At 49.1% G+C, this 21,549-nt stretch overlaps 1 protein-coding gene across 1 annotated transcript in view; it reads right to left on the minus strand.

The window, feature by feature from the left end:
• The window catches only part of LOC115332280 (putative acyl-CoA synthetase YngI), a 257,512-nt gene that overhangs the window by 11,252 nt on the left and 224,711 nt on the right, over positions 1-21,549 (minus strand). Inside the window, exon 15 of the mRNA XM_040220250.2 lies at positions 17,128-17,241. Within this exon, the coding sequence (XP_040076184.2) occupies positions 17,128-17,241 (114 nt within the window). The remainder of the gene's footprint in view (positions 1-17,127; positions 17,242-21,549) is intronic.

A 21,549-nucleotide genomic window follows, 5' to 3' on the forward strand; every position in this document is an offset into this window, starting at 1 on the left:
GTAAGCTGAACAAGAATAACGATAATGATCCTTGGCGAAGCGCAACAAGCGGGACAAAGGAAATACCTAAATCTGCAAATACAACTAGGCGACTGGTGTGCGATTGAAAAATGCGCCGGGTCCTGATATCGAAGAGGCGACCTCCTCATTTCGAGTGGCGCGCTCAACCACCTTAGCTTACGAGGAGTTTGACATCACTAGAGCAAACGGAGTTCAACAGCTGCGACTAGTCTAACACAAACACCGGAAAACGGCATGCATTTTAAGGTTATGATGATAATGCCATTAATTAAAAGGCGCAAGCGAGCTGCACAAGAATATCGGTAATAATCCCAGGAGAAGCTGACCAAGGTGGACAAATATGCAAACAGATGTACGTGATCTGTGGGAATGGAGAGCTCCAATTTCCATTAGCACGACCAGCGTATTTCTTCTGTCGCGCACCAGTCACCTTGTTGTGTTTGGAGATATGTCTGGGTCCTTTGTCCCCGTTGTGCCCGTTCTCTTGGGATAATTATCGTTATTCTTGTCCACCTCGCTCGCACCTTTTCATTATTTGCAATATCATCAGAACCTTAATTGGGGGCCGTTCACCCTTGTTGGTGTTAGACTTGTGGCAGCTGTTATAACCCGTTTGCTTTACTAACCTTTAGCTCTTGCTTAGCACAGTTACTAGAGCGCTTCATCAGTGATGAAGAGGTGCTTGGTTCGATACCAGGACCAGAGATGTTTTTCAGTCGCACATTTAGTCACCTAGTTGTGTTTAAAATTTGTTTATTTCTTTCTTTGTCCCCCTTGTTCTTCTTTAGCAGAGATTATTATCGTTATTCTTGTCCAGCTGGCTTGCAACTTTGAATCACTTTCAATAAAATCCTAGCTTTTGCTGTACTGACGTTTGCTGCACTGACATTTGGCTCATGGTTAGATTAGTTGGTAGAGCGCTCCACTGGAAATGGAGAGGTCTCTATTTTGATGCCAGGACAAGATTGATTTTTTCAGTCGCGCAGGTGTCACCTAGCTCTGTTTGGATATTTCTGTTTCCTCTTCTGCATGAATTATTATTGTTTTTATTGTCACGCTTGCTTGTACATTTCCGTTAATTGCGTTATCATGACATCCTTTAAATGCTGGCTGCCCGCCCCTGTTTGTGTAAGACTGTTTGTACCAGTTAAAACCCGTTTGCTTCGATGACGTCTAGCTTCTGGTTAGCTCTGTTGGCAAAGCGCTCCAGTGGAAATGAAGGTGTTCCTGGCGCAATACCATGATCAGACGAACTTTTTCACCCGCGCAGCAATCACCTAGTTTCGTTTGAAGACTGGCGTTTGTCCTTTATTCTCCTTGTTCCTTTCTCGAGAAAATATTATCATTATTACGGCCCAGCTCGGTTGCACCTTTGATATAATTGCATTATCATCGTTATCTCATGTCCGATTTTATATTGTGTGGCACGTATTCTGAGTTTCCTTTTGAACATTCTATAGGCAAGGCAGCCGCATTGTGAACCAGGTCATGAAAAATCTTGGTCGCAAAGCGTGGAACATAGTTTATTTAACTTCACATTATAATTTGTTCTCAGTTCTTTTTATTACTTCTTAGTAGAGTAAGAATGTGCGGGCAACAAAAGCTTTCTCTAGTGTACAATATTGACAATGTGGCCATGCTTTCCGCAGAAGGTATGATGTAGGGCTAATCAAACGGCTACAGATCCACACCATCAACAAACAATTTAAATGCTTTCTAAGATTTCTCAACATTTACCGCCCTTAGTTGAAGGGCGCCGCTCACGTCTTGTAAACGCTATTCCGGTTGTTGAACGAAGGTGCTTTGTGGCAGAAGATAGGATAATCAAGCAGCTTTTCAACAGACCAAAGGTCTCGTGTAGGTATCAACCGGTTGGCAAAGTGCGATGGAAAGGAAATAATTATCGTCGTCTTTAAAGCCTTTTGATTTTGATTAGGGTTTGTCGTGAGCCATGGGCCTTATTAAGGTCAGTGCTTCCCCATGGTGAATGGGTAGTTAAGGATGACGCGATTTCAGATAAACTGCCGTCAAACCTGAGGTGAGGAGAGACAGCAGAATATTCTAGCGTACAAATACTTTGATACGTGCAATTTAAGGCCAAGGAAGATCTACTGGGATACCATTCTAGTTGTTATATTATGATATTAAAATTATACTCCGGAGAAACAGCAAAAAACTATCCCGGAATGGAGATATATTGCCGCGCGCGCAGCTGGCCAAGTAGGCAGCGTGCCCGTGGCCATTCCACTTCTGGCTTTCACCGAGTGCGGACGTGGGATGGCAGGCTCCGCCGGAGTAGCGATAGCGGCCCAGTCGGGCCGCGGTGACAGGAATGACTCTCCGTCTTCGGAGTATCAGATAATTTTGCCGCCTCTGCCAACTGGACCTACGGTGCTCAATACCGTGTTTCTTCACGCCGATGTCCGGGGACGCCCGTACCGTGTGGAGGACTTCCGCGACACCCTGAGTCGTCTGGCACTGCTCCCCGAGGTTCTTACCTTAGGGGCATACCAGATGAACCACGTCTGGGCTGTGACCTTCAGGTCACCCGAGGGTAAACGGAAAATCATCGCTGCGGCGACCTCGTTGTCAAGGGACGGCGATGCGTTGTCGTGGACCCGGCGAATAGGGACGTCCGAGTCAAGATTCATTGGCTGCTTCATTACGTTCCCGACGACGAGGTGAGGGTGGCACTTGCACCGTATGGCCAGGTGATTGACGTAGGAACTGAGAAGTGGCGGGTTGAAGGAGTCATGGGCTGCGGGTCGATGACACTCACGGCTGTTATCCGGCTCAAGCCAAGGATAGGGTTGGAAGACCTGCCCCACCAGCTGCGAATAGCCGGAGGACCGGCTTTCGTCGTGGTGCCGGGCAGACCCCCCTTTGCCTGCGCTGTCAGCGGACCGGGCACATCCGCTGGGACTGCCGTGTGCCGAAGTGCGCAACCTGCCACCGGTTCGGCCATGACGGGGATCACTGCATCAAGACCTACGCAACGGCCACATGTTCGAGTGGACAAGACCCCAACTTTGAGCACGTCATGGATGAAGCAGACGCGCAGAAAGCACTGGAAAGGACTGGCCCCGCCACCAAGTTACCGGGAAGCAGAGGCACGCAGGTCGACCGGGCCGCGTCTGAGCATCCGCTGAAGGTGGTCGCTGCTTCATCGGTCGACGCACCCACGGCAAACCGGGAAGAGGCGCCGACCAATAAAGACGAGACAGCGACAGGAAATAAACCATCGACGTCGAAAAATGAAGGGCCTGATTTAAACACTGCGGTCCCACCGGTTAACGAGGTTCACATGGTCGACGCCAGCGGGCTGGCTACGAAACGCCCGCATCCCGAAGACTCCGACTCTAAGCAAGTTGACGACAGACCGACCCTGGCGGAGGCACCGGCGAAGGCGGCACCGCCTAAAAGGAAGCCGCTTCGACCCTCTCCGAAACCTGCACCCGAACCCAGGGAACCGGACAAACAGGCCGGTTGAAGCGTCCCCGGGCCAGCTCCTGGTGAGGATACGCAAGTCACTGACACGCGGGGACGTCTAGCCTTAGCGACAGTCTGAAAGTAGCGACGTTAAATGTTCGCGGGTTTGCCTCCGTCGCAAACAGTACCAGGTTAGAAGGCTGCTTATGGATAATGGCATAGACGTCCTAGCGATTCAGGAGACAAAAGTTGAAAGCGATGAGGCAACCCCTTCCCTGCTGGCCCCTTTTTTACATTACTTTGAGGTTTGCGTATCTCCTGCCAACGGACTGTCCGGAGGATGTATGTTGTTTTTAAAGAAGTCTTTAAACGCGCGTGACCTCTCTCTCACTGTTGATAGCGAGGGCTAATTTGTTATTTGTGATTGCAGCTTGAGCAATGTTGAATACAGAATAATAAATTTGTACGCGCCAAACGATGTTAATTCTAGGAAAATATTTTTTGAAAGGATTTATACGTATCTAGACTGCCAAAGGAAAATCATTATGTTGGGTGATTTTAATTGCGTTTTTGACGTAAGAGATCGCTCTCGAGCACGGGTATTTTAAATGAAATGATTTCCGAATTCACTTTATACGATGTTGCGAATTGCCAAAGAAATGACCTGGCGTTGCGGTACACGCATTTTCAAGGCGCAAGTCATGCCCGTCTCGACAGAGCGTACGTGTCGATTGAACTTTTAGCTGGCTTCGATGACTACAGTGTGTCACCCGTTTATTTCTCCGACCATGCGCTGGTTTCTTTATTTGTCGGGGGAAAACAGAAAAGCACCGGCTTCCAATGGGAATTGTGGAAACTTAATAATAGCCTGCTCAAGGATGACGTGTTTAATGAGTCTATAGATGCATTACTAGTGAGGATGCATGACCGTACAGAAAGCCCCAGTACGAAGTGGGAATGGTTTAAACGGGAGGTCAAGCTAACTGCTATAGAACGTGCTAGTACGCTCACGTACTGGAAGAAAGCAGAAGAAAAGCTGCTGCTAGATTATCTTCACCGCATTTCTAAACTAGGATGTGAACATCTCGGACAATTTACAAATCAGCTGAGTTATCTGAAAGAAAAAATAGCTGAATTTGAAACAGAAAAATACAAAGGAGCACTCGTAAGAGCTCGAGCGGAGAAATACACTCTGGGTGAACAGCCAACCAAACGGGCACCAAGTGCAGAAGCCAAATATGCAAAAACAAAAAAATATCACAATGATAGAATACAATGGCCTATCGACTAGTCGCCCTGCAGTTATTGAAAAGTCTTTTATCGAATATTATAGCAGCCTGTTTCGGCGACGGCAGCGCGGCAGTGACTCGCAGCTTAAAGATTATCTAGCGGCGATGCCCCGTCTAAGCGATGAGATAAAGGAATGGCTGGAAGCTCCGATAAGTGTGGAAGAAATCGTGCGTGCAATCGATGACCTTCCGTCGAAAAAGTCTCCTGGGCCCGACGGTACGACGGCGGCTTTTTATAAAAAGTACAAAGACGTAATTTCAGGCCCCCTTCATGCTGTAATAATTAAAGCTTGTGACACAAATACGATACCACCGTCTTTCTTAAACACACACACTGTTCTCATACCCAAAGTTGATGATGAAGAGAAATTAAAAAATATAAAAAATTACAGGCCAATAGCCCTTGGTAATGTTGATTACAAGGTTCTAATGAAAGGTTTAGCCCGGCGGTTGCAGAAGGTTATTTGTAAGATTGTGGGTGAGCATCAGACTTGTGGTATCAAAGGTCGTTCAATTCTGACAAATGTTCACATTGCGCGAAGTATATTAGAGGTATGTGACTAGGAATTAGATCAAGTTGCCATGATTCAGATCGACCTAGAGAAGGCCTTCGATCGTGTACAGCACAGTGTATTGTATAAAATATTACATCACGTTAGAGTAGGCAAAATAATATTGAATTTCGTTCGCTTGGCATATACAGGATGTACTACCCAGCTAATAATTAACGGGAAGCTTACAACGCGTATTAGCGTAGAGTCATCCGTCAGGCAAGGTTGCCCACTGTCCCTGTTGCTATTCAGTTTATTTCTCGAGCCCTTTTCTAGAAACATAATTAAAAATAGACTTATAAATGGTTTTTCTCTCCAAGATATAAAAGTAAAACTTCTAGCTTATGTCGATGATGTTGCTATTTTTTGCAACGATAAGAAAAGTATTGTCGAAGCGGTGCGTGAAGTAAAGTCCTACTGCGAGTTAACCGGCGCTGCAGTTAATTGGCAGAAATGCTGCGGCCTCTGGCATGGGACAGGGGCCACGAAGCCCGAAGTCTTTGAAGATATCTGTTTTATGTCAACGCCAACTGAGTATCTTGGTGTTCCATTGCAACATTCTAAACGATCAAATGAATACTCGTCGACGGTGATTCAAGAGACGCGAGAGAAAGCGGGTAAATGAGGTGGGTGGGATATGTCAATTTTTACGTGTGCCACTGTCTGCAACATTTCCTTAATTGCAAAATTTTGGTATCTGCTTCAAGTTTTGGCTTGCGCTAGAGTAAATGCACAAAAATTACACCGTGTTTTTCCTGTATTCATTTGGCGGTCTGCGTGGGAAAGAATATGTCGCGATAATCTGTTTCGCTGCGTCAAGAAAGGCGGGCTGTCCCTATCACATATATTTGTTAAGCAAGTTGTATCGCGGTTTTTGTTTTTTAGAGAGCAAACTAATCCTTTTCTTCGTGTTGTCATTCAGACTAGGCTTGCGGAGGACATTCCTTCGTTCGTTGTTTCTACGTGTTACAAAAGGCAAAGGCGAATTGGTAGTTTTCTTCGCGAGGTGATTGACGCTTGCCGGTTTTTGACTGTATGGTTCTCTTTTGAATACTTGTCAACTGTCACCCGAAAACGCCTTACGCGAGATATTATAGATGCTGTCTTTCCTGTTGCTGTCTACCGTTCTATGTTTCATGCTGGCCCAGGGCAGGACGTGTTGTCTAGAGTTAAGAAAATGTCTATCCCACCTTCTGTTAAAACCTTCTTCTTTAAGTTACACACAAACACTCTCCCAGCAAAAACTTGGCTTCATGAGAAAAAACTGTTCGTCCCTTCGGGCGTTGACTGTCTGCTCTGCAAAAAGCCCGAAACTACAGAACATGTATTTTTAGACTGCTGGGACGCCTTTCTTTTTTGGGACGTTCTCCAGAGAACTATTAAAAAAGATTTTACTTTAACACCGCATGGTATCAGGTTCCTTCCTGTTCACAAAGACAGCGAAATTCCGGTTGACCTTCTTATGCTTCTGGGCCTGCATGCAATATGGTGCAGTAGAATGGCTGTAAGGCATGCTGATGTGGACGCGCGTCCCGTTCGATTGTATTTTACGGAATATGTTAGCCGCCTGAAATCTGTGTACGCCACGTTAGAGTGTCCATCCGACTGGGTGCCAATATTGGACGCTCTAGAGAACCTGAAAGAATTTTAACATTCATGCTCGAGCCCTATGTGTTGTGCACGTGTTTTTTTATCATTTTAATTATCATTGATTTTTTGAGTTTGTGTTCACTGTCAAAATCGGCAATAAAAAAAAAAGGCGTGCCCGTGGCCTAACGGTTATCGTATCTGGCTCCCACGCGAAAAGCCAGGGTTCGATTCCTGGGAGCGGCGCATCTTTTTGTTTATTCCTGCACACTAGTATTCTGGTAAATTCGAGAATCATGTTGGCTTGTTTGAGGTCCGAATGTTCTCCGCGTCAAACTTTCTATACCGATTATTCCAGAAGCCCACGCATGTACATAAGGGGCTCCACGTGGCGAGCCACATTCAGGTTCGCCCCAGTGCTCGATTCTGCGGTTTCGCCGACTTCGATGCCCGCGATGCTCTGTTATTATATTTTGTACCCCTTGTATTTTTGGCACAAGTTCGCCACATTAAACGTTTATTTCTTTTTGTTCATTTATTGTGTTTTTTGGTCACCACCCGTGACACTTTGGTGGAGGTGCGGGGTACCGCATGCCCGTGCAGCGTACCCCTCCCAGGGCTCGCAGTGCAAGCCCGATTCCAAGCCCGGTGAGAAGACCACTCACGCGGAACCTGGAACTCGGACCAGTCGCCGTACCCAAGGTCTACACCCGGAATACGGACTTCTGACACCCAGGGCCAAGCAGCCAACGAAGCCGGCGATGGACGACCAGCAATCGCAGTCCCCGTCCGCCGCCGCCGTCATCTACCTGCCTGTTGCCCAGTGAACCCCGACGACCTTCCATGGCGAGACCCACGAAGAGATTCAGGACTGGCTTCTGCACTACGAACGTGTAGCACGCCATAATGGATGGACCACTGAGCAGCGCCTCCAAAACCTCTACTTCTCCTTGGAGGGTACCGCGAGGCAATGGTTCGAGAACCACGAGGCGTCGCTTACGTCGTGGGACACCTGTATCGCTGGCCTGAAGGAAACATTCACGAACCAGACACGACGACAGCGAGCGGAAGACCTCCTTCAAGTACGAACTGAAGGGCCCAACGAAACGGTCACCAGCTTCGTTGAAGACGCGTCCTCCGCCTGAGCAGCCGCACCGACCCTCAGTCCACCGAGGAGAAGAAGCTGCGCGTCCTGAAGAGAGGAGTGAGGAGTGACATCTTCGGTGGCCTTGTTCGCAACCCACCAACTACTGTCGATAAATTCGTCGCCGAGGCAACTAACATCGAGCGGGCCCTGTCAATCCGAGCCACCCACTACAACCGACTCGCCAGCACGCCTGCTGCTTGGACGCTGACGTCTTCTCGATTCGACGAGGGCGGCATCAGCGCTGACAATCTTCGTGCAATTGTCCGCGACATCGTCCGGGAGGAGCTCAGGAAGCTGCTGCCTACTGCCAACCAACTGGCTTCGCTGTCGATAGCCGAAGTGGTACGCGAAGAAGTTCAGCGGGCAATTCAACCGGAGACTCCTGCCAGCGTGGCCGCATCCGATGAGCCGACAGTGACCCAGGCCGCAGCGGCCCGACGACCGCCGCCAACTGCTCAACATTAGCCAGTGGCGCCACGACTAGACCCACCAACACAGGCGTACCCCCAACGCAACGACGAAGTACGTCAGTACGACCGCCGAGAACTGCCAGCGCCAAGGAAAACCGACGTGTGGAGGACAGCGGATCGACGACGCCCCTGCTATCACTGCGGTGCAGCCGACCACATTTATCGTCGATGCCCCTACCGACGACTCGGGCTGCGAGGGTTCCACCCGAACGACCCGCGACCCCGTCATGGTGAACGCCCTACTGAGATCGACGAGTACCTGCGACGACCTCTGTCCCCCGAGCCTGCGCCTCGCCGAGAGTTCCCGTCGCCGTCACCGCGACGTCCAGCTTCGCCGATGCACCGACCACGACGTGAAAGCCTGTCCCCCCTCGCTCCTCGCCGGGGAAACTAGGCGCGGCAACATCTGGAGGTGGAGTTGCCGAAGACGACCGACGCCAAGATCCTCCACGAACGTCGGGGGGCCCCCACTCGAACGCTACCAGAGACCAAAACGACGCCCCAGCAGTGGTGTCCAATAACCTAAACGTCGTCATCGACGGCCACGACGCATCAGCACTCGTGGACACCAGAGCAGACTGCTCAGTCGTGAGTGGGTGGCTCTCCCGCCGCCTTCAAAAAGTCACGACGCCGTGTGATGGACCTCAAATACGAACCGCCGGAGGGCACCTCATCACACCAATCGGGAGATGCACTGCTCGCGTCAAGATCCGCGGTGAGACGTGCCCTGTGAAGTTCGTCGTTCTACAACACTGTTCCAGAGACGTTATTTTCGGCATGGACTTTCTGTGTGAATACGGAGCCGTCATCGACCTTGGTGAGAACAGATTAACGCTGCGCAAGCCTGTTCCTTCTTCAGAGAAACCTCAAACAGCGTCAACCGCCGTCCGAGTCGCTGCCGACCACGTGAATCTGCCGCCGCGATCAAGTGTTTTCGTACCCGAAGTGGCCGATGCAGCTACCTGCGGCGAAGTTGTTCTTGAAGGCAACCTTCAATTACTCCTAGGAAGAGGAATAGGCGTCGCAAGAGGAGTGACTGAACTTCAGGATGGCCACACAGTGGTCTTCGTGACGAACTTTTGACAAGAAGCGCAACACCTCACGAAAGGTGCCGCTGTAGGCCACGTCGAGGAAATTCGCAACTCCGCAGAAATCGCCGCGATTGCTCAAGAATCATTCCCACCTCAGCAACACATTACGCCACCAGCGCAGCTCGACATTGACCACAAGCTTCAAGGCCCGAAACGACGGCAGCGAAGTGACCTCCTAGCCGAATACAGTGACTGCTTCGCGACGTCGTCGAGGGTGCGCCAAACCGCCGTTGCGAAACACCGCATCGTTACCGACGACGACGCGCGCCCTGTGCATCGATCGCCGTACAGAGTCTCCGTTAAAGAAAGGGAGGTGATCCAGGAGCAAGTGCAAGAGATGCTGAACGACGACATAATCCAACCTTCAAGCAGTCCGTGGGCCTCTCCAGTTGTACTGGTTAAGAAAAAGGACGGAATGCTTCGGTTCTGCGTGGACTACCGGTAGCTGAACGCAGTGACGAGGAAAGACGTCTATCCACTCCCCCGCATCGACGACACGTTAGACCGGCTGCGCCACTCCCGATACTTTTCATCTGTGGACCTGAAGAGCGGCTACTGGCAGATCGAAGTCGACGAACGGGACCGAGAGAAGACAGCTTTCGTCACGCCAGATGGGCTGTACGAGTTCAAGGTGATGCCCTTCGGACTTGCACGGCTCCAGCAACTTTCCAGCGTGTCATAGACACCGTACTGGCAGGACTGAAGTGGCAGAGCTGTCTCGTCTACCTCGATGACGTCGTAGTGTTTTCCAGCGACTTCGACGAGCACTTGCGACGACAACGAGCAGTTCTCCAAGCCATACGGACCGCCGGACTCACCCTGAAGCCGTCAAAGTGTCGGTTTGCCTATGACGAACTGAAGTTCTTAGGTCACGTGGTTAGTAACGAAGGCGTTCGCCCCGACCCAGAGAAGACTCGCGCTGTCGCAGCATTTCCAGCACCGACAGACAAGAAGGCCGTGCGAAGGTTTCTCGGACTATGTTTCTTGGTCTATCGGTTTCTTGGACTATCGGCGCTTCATCCGGGATTTTGCAAGGATTTCCGCACCGCTCACAAACCTCACAAAGGCGCCGAGAATTTCGAATGGGCCGAGGAGCAGCAGCAGGCATTCGACGAGCTGAAGCGACGACTGCAGACTCCTCCTGTTCTAGGACATTTCGATCAAGATGCGGAACCCGAAATTCACACGGACGCAAGTAACGCTGGACTTCGCGCGGTACAGGTTCAAGTGCAAGAAGGCACCGAGCGAGTTATCGCCTACGCAAGTCGGACACTGTCCAACGCGGAGAAAAATTACTCCACGACTGAGAAAGAATGCCTTGCGGTCGTCTGGGCAATAACGAAGTTTCGTCCGTATTTGTACGGGAACCCGTTCCGTGTAGTCACGGACCACCACACGCTCTGCTGGCTTGCGAACTTCAAGGACCCGTCAGGACGCCTCGCACGATGGAGTCTACGACTACAAGAGTTCAACATGACTGTGGTCTACAAGTCAGGCCGCAAGCACAGCGACGCCGACTGCCTGTCCAGAGCCCCCGTCGAAACACCTTCTGGCAGCAGCAACGACGATGACGACAAGTGCTTCCTAGGTGCAGTGAACACCGACGACATGGCACGACGTCAAAGAGACGATCCTGAATTGCGCGCGTTAATCGAGCACCTCGAAGCATGAGGAAGTACTGTCCCCCGTGTCTTCTCGAGAGCACTGCCGACTTTCGTCCTCCGACAAGGTGTACTTTACAAGAAGAACTTCGGAGACAACAGCACACCATGGCTGCTGGTAATCCCTACCGACCTTAGAGCGGAGATCATCGTAGCCTGCCACGACGACCCGACGTCCGGACACCTGGGTTACAGCCGTACGCTGGCCCGAATTCGTGAAAGGTATTGCTGGCCCAAGCTGCCGAAGACCGTTCACTACTACACACGGTCCTGCCACGAGTACCAGCGACGAGAGAAACCGCCGACGATGCCGGCAGGTCTCCTGCATCCGATCGCTCCCCCGATCGTACCATTCCAGCAGATCGGAATGGATCTACTTGGTCCTTTCCCACCATCGACGCAAGGAAACAGATGGATTATTGTCGCCACAGATAATCTCACACGGTACGCCGAAACGAAAGCCCTTCCTGCAGGGACGGCTGTGGAAGTCGCCAAGTTCTTTATCGAGCCCATCATCCTCCGGCACGGCGCTCCCGAAGTTTTGATCTCAGACCGTGGACCATCATTCATGGCCCAGCTGACGCAAGAAATCCTTCGTCTCAGCCACACCAGCCATCGGCGCACAACGGCGTACCACCCGCAGACCAATGGGCTGACGGAAAGACTCAACAAGACCATCGCCGACATGATCCTTATGTACGTCGACGTGGAGCACAAGACATGGGACAAGGTGTTGCCGTACGTCACATTCGCTTACAACACGGCCGTGCAAGAGACCACCGGGATGACACCCCTCCAACTGGTTCATGGTCGCAAAGTAACGACAATGCTGGACGCGATGTTACCCCACGAACCGGCTGTCGACGGAAGTGACGACGCCCAGGTGGGTGCCCAACGGGCAGAAGAAGTCCGCCAGCTCGCCAGACACCGTATTCAAGCCCAACAACGTGTCGACACTGGCCGCTACAACCTTCGTCGTCGGGACGTCCACTTCCAGCCCGGAGACACGGTGTGGGTGTGGACGCCGATCCGCCGCCGTGGTCTCAGTGAGAAACTCCTAAAGCGCTACTTCGGGCGCTACAAAGTACTTCGTAGACTCGGGGATCTGAACTACGAGGTGATGCCCGACGGAACACGGACTTCATCACGCCGCGCTCTACGACCGGAAGTCGTCCACGTCGTGCGCCTCAAGCCGTACTACGCGCGATAAGACTGCGAACTGTGATCTTCTGCAACGCGTGATAGGATTCTGTTTCGCGAGCCTCCGTATGTTTCCGTTCTTTTGTTTGTTTTGCTCTGTATTGTTGCCTTTTACGTGGAATCGAGACGATGCCTTTTTAAAGGGGGGAGTAATGCCGCGCGCGCAGCTGGCCAAGTAAGCAGCGCGCGCGTGGCCTAACGGTTATCGTATCTGGCTCCCACGCGAAAAGCCAGGGTTCGATTCCTGGGAGTGGGGCATCGTTTTGTTTATTCCTGCATACTAGTATTCCGGTAAATTCGAGAATCATGTTGCTTCTTCGAGGTCTGAATGTTCTACGCGTCGAACTTTCTATGCCGATTATTCCAGAAGCCCACGCATGTACATAAGGGGCTCCAGGTGGCGAGCCCCGTTCATTCCCGCCCCAGTGCTCGATTTGCGGTTTCGCCGACTTCGACGCCCGCGACGCTCTGTTATTATCCTTTGTACCCCTTGTATTTTTGGCACAAGTTCGCCACATTAAACGTTTATTTCTTTTTGTTCATTTATTGTTTTTTGGTAACCACCCCTGACAATATACATACAAAATTCATTTCTCCCCGAACATCGGAAAGAGCGGATAGGTTGCAGTTGATGGCGATTTTTTTTTTATTTAGTGTTAGTGTTTAACTCTTGTTATTGATTTATGGACCACCCCTTATCTTTAATTGTTCCTTTATTCACAGCTGCAAAGCTACATTATCATCCTCAGTGAACTATTTATGTACTGTTGCCCAGTGGCTGCCGTTCTTAACAAGATGCATCTGCCCGAAATAAGCCCTGCGTCGCCATGAGTGTGGACCTACAGCTTATGCCCTTACAGCTTCTTTGTCGCCAAGGTGAGAAGATGTAACAAAATAACCTTCCCTCTTAGCACTAGTCTGCATGTAATCTGTTTTAACAGAAAAAAAGCTATTCTTACGATGTTCTCCGTTGTCTATGCTTTGTGGTTTCCTTCGCCCCAGCTGCCACTATTCCAGCGTCGGCTTTACTAAAGTGAAAACGTTGCAGGTCTGTGTTTAAGCAGCTTGTCCTGCTATTGTTACAAGAGCATTTCCTCGAACCACTATGTTTTTTTGTGTTTTTTTTTTTTTTCTGAATTTAGAGAAGTGTGCTGTATACCAGGTGTCCGGGCTACACTCCGGTAGATGCGGTTTTTACGGCGGGTGCGTGTTTTAAGCCTTGGGACTTCAAACACCAAACTTCTTTTTTTATAGTTAATCGTAGAACTTTACAGCTCATTTTCACCAGAAAATGTAGCTAAATACTTAAAACCGTCAGAGTATTAAATTACGCTTGATGCATTGGCAATGTATTTTGCACCTGAGATACAAAAACATGATTGAAATGCATCTAGATAGGAAATCATACTTCAAAGTGTCTATAAAATACTATCGCAATATAAATATCTGGCTACGGTGCCGAGCCCCCTCTCAGATAGACCCTTAGAGGATGACTCTTGCAGCTGAAAAAAGATCCATCAGTATTTATTAGGAAAATACCTTGAATTCTTTGAATACTTTCACGGGCCACAAGTCTCTTCTGGGGTTAGGACACCATGTCGAAGCTATTTCTTGGTTTCTGTCCCTGCGTCTACTGCGCTTTACACCGGTCTTAGCCTAGCAAGATTTAAAGCTTATTTACAGACCTGGGCGACAGATAGAAAAGGTTGAAATTTACAGCCGTCTTCCTATAAAGAGGAAGACGGCTGGGAGAATCGAGCGTTCACCTCTCTGATGCGCATGCTTTTCATGATGTTCTAATCACTGAGTCAATACCGAGGAACATATCGACGCGAAAGAGGCGGCTTTGATGACGAAATAGGATCAAGGGGTTTTCCGTATGCATTGTTTAATCCTGCACGGATCGCCATCGGATATATAATGCTGAGGGCTTCAAGCCTCACTACGTTCACCATGTTGGACTGTTTACATAAATGGTTATATTATTTTCGGCAGTACTTCAATCGTATCTTGATATCTTCTAGAATAAGTTTTGGCCTTCATCTCAATGGTCATGCCAGCGTTGTGAGTGCGAAGAATATTTGCCGAAAATTTTAACTAGTGGCAGGGAATAGGAAAATACATAATACCAGGTGCGGTGTCATGTTTTTGTCTGGAATCAAAACAGCGGAGTCCCACGACTTTACTTACCTCTGAAAACTTGCAAGACCTGGATCGATTTTCTATATTGATTTTAAGAATCCCTTTCAGGAAGACGACTGCTTATCGTAGTAAACCCTAAACAATGGTTAGCGGTTTTGATACGAGTATCCCATAAACCACAGCTATGAATGCAGGTCTTTGTAGCCTCCATATTTAAGCTTAGTATCAGCATATCCAGGGAACAACACAATCGATACGGCTGTCACTGGATACAGAGGCAGTCATCACTCCAGGCCAACTCTCTTTCAAAGAAAAAAGAAACAGGCTTTGCGAAGTTTTTTGTTTACGTTTTCTCTGCCATGTTGAGAAACTGGGCGCAGATGGAGTGGTGGAATTCCTGCCGACAGTGCCACGCAAAAGAGGGTCGTTATCGTACGAGAGAAGTTGTCACTATCTCTGCAGGGCAACGCGGACTGGAAGTAAAGCTATGACAATCGTACGGGTGAATCCTCTCTCCTTATCAATGCTTCCGTAGCCGGTGACAAACTATGAATTGAATGCGCGCATGGCTTCTATCTCGAGCGTTTTGCCCTTGATACACTCCATCGCACGAGAAGCTGAAGCCAGGTGAAAGTCAACAAGCGCCTGATGGAGGCGCAGATCCTGGTGAATTTTTCGTCTGTATGCGTCGTTCAGCATATTCGGCAAGCAAGCAACAGCACCACCTCTCCATTCACGGCTAGTAGAGAAGAGGACGTTAGCATAAATGGGCGGATAGGGTATTTTATTATGCTCGGTGGAGGTAAGGTTTACCAGTAAAGTGAAACACGACTTCTTAGATATTTTTACATATCTTGCCTGCTCCGTTGCATTTCGAACACAATTCTCAAAAGATTCACTGGTTTTGCCTTTGAGGAGAAACTATCAAATTACAGATAATACCATAGTGATGGTTGCACATGAGCCACCATGCATACGAACGCTGTCGGCTGCTGGGAGAATGGGGCGTTCACCACACGTCCCCTTCTTGTCGATCATAACGTTGCGTGCCGAGCTTGCGGTACTATTTCTGAACACAGTTCTATCCTCGCGTCGACTAAGGGGGAGGGGGATCAATGTAGAAGTGTGTTAACGTGCTGCATCTAAAAGGCACGTGGAGTAAAAACTCGCGCTGCAGAACCAAGGGACCCTGGGCTCATTCCCCACCTCTGCCCGTTTTAAGCTTGATGAGCATCGTACCGGCATAGCATCCTGAATAACCATTAAACTACTGCGCGACAAACGTTAAAAAACTCAAGCTATGCTCGCAGTGGCACTAAACTGCAAAGTGTCTTATTTTTAGCGCAGACCGCAGGCGGCCGTATGAGAAGACTAACTGCTCGGTGTGTAGACATAGTCACAACACAATTAGCTTCAAAATCGGTGAAAATCATGGGAACATTAATCAATGAATATCCGAAAGAATTATTTTATGTTCTATAAGATTATTTATTTTATAATAGTAACCGGTTTAAACGTATAGTTTCAACGTGGCGAATAGAAGAATCATTCACAGTTTACTAACTTAAATTATAGTTACTTCATCAACTGACAATGGTGGATATTGTTCCAAGTATCTTCTATCATAAATTTTTATGAGTGCCGGCAAATACAACCAATCAGGAATGTGGCGCTGCATAGTCCCTCCTAGTGCACAAGAGAGCTTGAGAGATAAATTGTTACATCTGCTGAACCTAGTGACCAGAATGGTAAAGACAGAATTCGCGTAACAGTCCCCCATTTTCTTTGACTATTCTGCATAAAACGAGAGCAATCACATCGCCTGTAACCGTTGCGTACTGATGTTAACATTTCTGCCTATGATAATGGTCCTCTTGTAGACAAGCAGTTGGTAACTTTGGAGTCCAACGCATATTTCTATTCCCAGCATTATTCATCTAATGACAAAAAGAATAGCTCTATTCTGCCTGAAACGCTAATATGGCAGTGGAAGAATTACATATTTGTAAGTATTTTATATTTATTATAAAACGAAATAACACAATAGGTATACATATATTGCCAAAGATGACCACCGTGAACTCTCCTTTATATTGACGTAATTTTTTCAGGTCTAGCTCATCCACGTTTGACTATATGAAAGTATAGCGATGTTACATCCTCGACTATTCTTAAATACGAAAGCGCAAAAGACAAGGACAGAACAAAGATACTGGTAAGACAAGCGCTTACCATCAACTGAGTGTTTAAAGAACGATGCGATTATATTCAATTGGAATGTTTTTCACTTTACACGAGTTCACTGTCACTAGTTAAACTCAACGGTACTCACACGCAACGCCACCACCCAAGTAACTCCTTTTTGGAGGCGCAAATTCGAAGAAAAAGGACTAATATAAAATGGTAAATTAATTCATGCTGAACTTCAAATATTATGTAAAAAGTTAAGAAAATGGTCTGCCCTCATCATTGGCACGTTAGTATTTAAGATATGACGTAACCCTCCCAACAGCTAATTTTAATTGAACATTTCGTATACCTCTTTTTCTCTGCAAAAGTCTTTGATGTCGTCTTGGGTTAAGGATTTTTCTGGTTCCAGTTTGATCCACGCGCACACTTTTTCTGTAACTTCTTCGTCCGGTACTCCAAAAACCTGCCGAAAATTTAAAAGAAATTAAAAAATACTTTTAGTTTTGCTGAAACCAATTTATACCCTCAATCTAGTGTTTATCGCTATGCAATAAGACGACTTCTTTCCTATGTAAAAATGAGCTAAAAAATGTAAGAAGCTTTTGTAATTGAAAGCTTTGAGAAAGGCTTTTCTTGGAACTATATATATATATATTGTATTTCAAAACTCGGACGATAAAAGAACAACTAAAAATAATTAAAAATGAAAGACGTTTACAAGTCATTGTAATGCCGAATTAGAGGGCAGCTCTTGAGGAGGAGGAGGGGCCGGTACGGACGAGAGGGAATTATTTTACTTCCCCCCCCCCCGTACTTTCTCCACCTCCTCTTTAACACCGTTTTAAATTTAGCAGAAAATTTTCTCTAAATTTAGGGAGAAATTTTCCCTCCTTATGCGGAGAAATATTACCGCTATATTTAGTGGGCAATTTTTGTTTCCGCTAAATTTCGCGGGAAAATGTTTTTGTTAGATTTAGTGAAGAAAATGATGTGCTATATTTAGCTGGAGAATGTAACCGCAGAATTTAGCGGAAAAAGTTTCCGCTAAATTTAGCATGAAATGTTACCGCTAATTAGTGGGCATTTTCCCTTCAAATATAGCGGGAAATTTTTTGCGCTAAATTCAGTGAGGGGAAATTTCCCACCAGATTTAGCAAAAAAATTTCCCGCAAACTTTAGAAAGAACATATTACTCTCATGACGTAAAAGGACATCACGTGTGACGTCATAATAGGAAACGCCCCATAATGCAACGCGGTGTTACGCCGGCGGCGACGCCGCTCAAACGGGAAACAAGCGCCTAAGAGATTCGCTCTAAAAAAAAAAATAACGTTTGAAGGCAGGTCTCCGTCGCGTAAATTACAGGAAAGCCTTGCTTTCAAATCGTATGACAAGTACAGTTCCTGCGCACTGTACCTGTCATTTTTTCGCTTCTCCTTTCCGAACGGAAATCTCACAGTGTGCCTCACGTAGCCAGTTGCCCAGGGTTCGCAACACACTTGATCCTAAAAGAATCAGGTACCTTACCGGGAACATTGACTTAATAGGGCGTGTCGACGGGAAACAAAGCGACAATGTCCCTTTACCGAGCATTTCTTTCTCAATTAATCCCAGTGTAGAAGGTAAGGAAGAAATAACCAATTTGTACTGAGAACTGACTTGAGCAAAGCCGTTCGATAAATTTAAGTGTTTTAGAGTGTGGACTTAGTTCCGGCCAGGTATTTGCAACAAAGGACCTATCACTTTAGCGCGTGCCATTGGAGTAGTCTTGAATAGCAAGTAATGCGAAACAGGTTGAGAAAAGTATCACAGCCTTAAAAAAGGTTAACTAATACAAATACATTTTTCAGGAAGCAACACGTTCCCCTTTCTCATTTTGTTGCCGTCCGGGCAAAAAACACAAATGAAAGAAAAAAATTCAACAAAGGTGAGCACAAGTACCGACAAAATAAAATAAACCGACAAAACAGGAAAACGAAATAAAATAACTACGAATATTTTACATGAGGATCACTAGGTCATCATAAAAGTAGCGCCTTATGAGTAAGGTTGGCTTTACACGAATTGGAACGTAACGCATCGAATTCAAATGGAACGCCCATTGACCTGTAGAATGTGTAGATAAAGTGCGAGTAACTTGAACTTCTTTTTTGTATTAAGACATTCGCACAAAGTGAACATCCACGGAAGGGCAGAGTAGAAAATTAAGTGTAATAATACGAAAAAAACACCGACAAGACAGAAAAAGAGGTGGAAGAACACGGCGCAACTTTAAACCGTGTGATTCGATTGAGTATAATAAACACTAACTTCCACGTGTTTAAGGAAAACAACACTGATAACTGCCATGACTACATGTTTTCTACATATTGCCGCGCGCAAGGCTGAGAAAGCAACGCTCGGTCACGGTCATCCAGAAAGTTCCCGTTTATTCATGTACCGCACGTAACTTCTATCATTTATTCCTGCTTTTGTTTTCTAGAAAGTGCGTGTTCATTCTCGCCCCGATCACGCGACGCTCGAACCGCTTTCGCCGCATCTTCGAGATAGCGGCGCACTCTAGATAAGAGGCCGCCCGCGACCTTGTCGAGTCAGTCTCGCCCCAGCGCTCGATCCTGCGGTTTCGCCGATTTCGACGCCCGCGACGCTTTGTTATTATCTTTTGTACTCTTTTATTTTTGGCACAAGTTCGCCACATTAAACGTTTATTTCTTCCTGTTCATCTATTGTTTTTTGGTCACCACCCGTGACATATTGGTGGAGGTGCGGGGTAACGCATGCCCGTGCAGCGTTCCCCTCCGAGGGTTCGCAGTGCAAGTCCGACGCCAAGCCCACGAAGAACCGACGAAGGCACTACCGAGATCCGGTTCAGTCGTCGCACCCAAGGCCTACACCCGGAATTCGGACTTCTGCCGCCCAGGACCAAGCAGCCAACGAAGCCGACGATGGCCGACCAGTCGCCGACCCCCGCCGCTCGTGCCGTCGTCTACCTGCCCGCCGCTCCCCGTACGCCGACTCCCTTCAACGGCGAGATTCATGAGGATGTCGACGACTGGATCAAGCACTACGAGCGTGTGGCGCGGCACAACGGATGGACTGCGGAGCAGTGCCTCCAGAACCTCTACTTTTCGCTGGAGGGTACTGCGAGGCATTGGTTCGAGAATCACGAGGCTTCGCTTACGTCGTGGGACATCTGTGTGGCCGAGTTGCAGCGGACGTTCGCCACCCTACACCGACGGGAGAAGGCAGAAGATCTCCTCAGAATTCGAACGCAGGGCCCCGACGAAAGCATCACAAGCTTCGTAGAAGATGTCCTCCGCCTGAGCGCCCGTGCCGACCCACGAGCCACAGACGACAAGAAGCTGCGGGTCCTCATGCGCGGGGTGAGAGACGACATCTTTGGAGGCCTCGTGCGCAACCCGCCGGGCACCGTCGAAGCCTTCGTCACCGAGGCGACAAACATCGAGCGCGCCCTCCAAGCGCGCGCTTCCCACTACCAGCGACATCCAAGTGTCGCTGCAACCGCGCTGCTTGGCGGCGAGCACGCTCCTGGTACGGATATCCGCGAAATTATCCGGGAGGTCGTCCGAGAGGAACTCCGCCAGTTGCTGCCAGCCGCAAGTCGTCCAGCGACACTTTCCATTGCCGAGGCTGTGCGCGAGGAAGTACAACGGGCGCTCCAACCAGAGGTTCCCGTCACCACGGTGGCACCGCAGGAACCAACGTTGAGCTACGCTGCCATAGCCCGACGACCGCCGCAAGCTCCCCGCCAAGCCGCGGCGCCACCCCGAAGAAACGCCCCAACGCCGCAGTATCCCCGACGACAGGAAGATCAGACGCACGTTCACCCAGACCGACCTGCGCCGAGGAAGACAGACGTATGGAGGACGGCCGACCGACGCCCGCTGTGTTACCACTGCGGGGAAGCTGACCATGTGTACCGCCGATGCCCATACCGACGACTCGGGCTGCGCGGATTCCACCCAAGCGACCCGCGTCCCAGGTATGGTGAACGCCATCGGGAGATCGACGAGTACTTGCGACGACCCCAGTCCCCCGAGCCTGCGTCCCGCCGAGAGTTCCGATCGCCTTCACCACGACGTCCAGCTCCGCCGATGCACCGACCCCGACGTGAAAGCCTGTCGCCCCTCGCTCCACGCCGGGGAAACTAGGCGCGGCAACCCCTGGAGGTGGAGTTGCCGAAGACGACCGACGCCAAGATCCTCCACGAACGTCGGAGGGCCCCCACTCGAACGCTACCGGAGACCGAAACGACGCTCCTGAAACGGTGTCCAACAACCTAAACGTCATCATCGACGGCCACGACGCATTGGCACTCGTGGACACCGGAGCAGACTACTCAGTTTTGAATGGGAGGCTCTCCCGCCGCCTTCGAAAAGTCACGACGCCGTGGGATGGACCTCAGATACGAACCGACGGTGGGCACCTCATCACACCAGTCGGGCGATGCACCGCTCGCGTCGAGATCCACGGTGAGACGTGCCCTGTAAAGTTCGTCGTTCTGCAAGACTGTTCGAGGGACGTTATCCTCGGAATGGACTTCCTCTGCGAGTATGGCGCCGTCATCGACCTCGGAGCAAACCGGTTGACGCTGCGAAAGCCTGTTTCACCACCGGAGGAACCCAAAGCGACGTCATCTGCGGTCCGAGTCCTCGCCAGCCACGTGAACCTACCGCCGCGGTCGAATGTTTTCGTACCCGTCGGGATCACCGAAGATTTCTGCGGCGAAGTTCTGCTCGAAGGAAGCCTC

Source organism: Ixodes scapularis, unplaced genomic scaffold (assembly GCF_016920785.2).
Source record: "Ixodes scapularis isolate PalLabHiFi unplaced genomic scaffold, ASM1692078v2 ptg001212l_1___fragment_1__unscaffolded, whole genome shotgun sequence".
Classification (NCBI taxonomy): Eukaryota; Metazoa; Arthropoda; class Arachnida; order Ixodida; family Ixodidae; genus Ixodes; species Ixodes scapularis.